The sequence below is a fragment of the Merops nubicus genome, unplaced genomic scaffold (assembly GCF_000691845.1).
Source record: "Merops nubicus isolate BGI_N331 unplaced genomic scaffold, ASM69184v1 scaffold45097, whole genome shotgun sequence".
NCBI lineage: Eukaryota > Metazoa > Chordata > Aves > Coraciiformes > Meropidae > Merops > Merops nubicus.
The window spans coordinates 1-433 of record NW_008620475.1 but is presented as its reverse complement, the minus strand read 5'-3'; the positions used below and the strand labels follow the sequence as shown (position 1 = coordinate 433).

Here is a 433-nt window from a genome sequence, read left to right as displayed (position 1 = left end):
CCATCCACTACGAGACCACGGGCCCTGCCCTCTGCACCGTGGTCTTCCTCCTCCTCTACTTCTTCGGCATGGCCAGCTCCATCTGGTGGGTCATCCTGTCCTTCACCTGGTTCCTGGCGGCCGGCATGAAGTGGGGCAACGAGGCCATCGCTAGCTACGCGCAGTACTTCCACCTGGCCGCCTGGCTCATCCCCAGCGCCAAGGCCATCGCCGTGCTGGCGCTCAGCGCCGTGGACGGGGACCCGGTGGCCGGGGTTTGCTACGTGGGCAACCAGAGCCTGGAGAACCTGCGGGGCTTCGTGCTGGCGCCGCTGGTTGTGTACTTCTTCACCGGCAGCCTCTTCCTGCTGGCCGGCTTCGTCTCGCTCTTTCGCATCCGCAGCGTGATCAAGCAGGGCGGCACCAAGACCGACAAGCTGGAGAAGCTGATGAT

At 64.9% G+C, this 433-nt stretch overlaps 1 protein-coding gene across 1 annotated transcript in view; it reads left to right on the top strand.

Moving 5' to 3' along the window:
• FZD5 (frizzled class receptor 5) overlaps positions 1-428 on the top strand; it is a gene marked incomplete at both ends in the record, with an annotated part of 1,011 nt that extends 583 nt beyond the window's left edge. The window contains one exon of the mRNA XM_008944110.1: positions 1-428. Within this exon, the coding sequence (XP_008942358.1) occupies positions 1-428 (428 nt within the window).
• Positions 429-433: the final 5 nt, after the last annotated feature.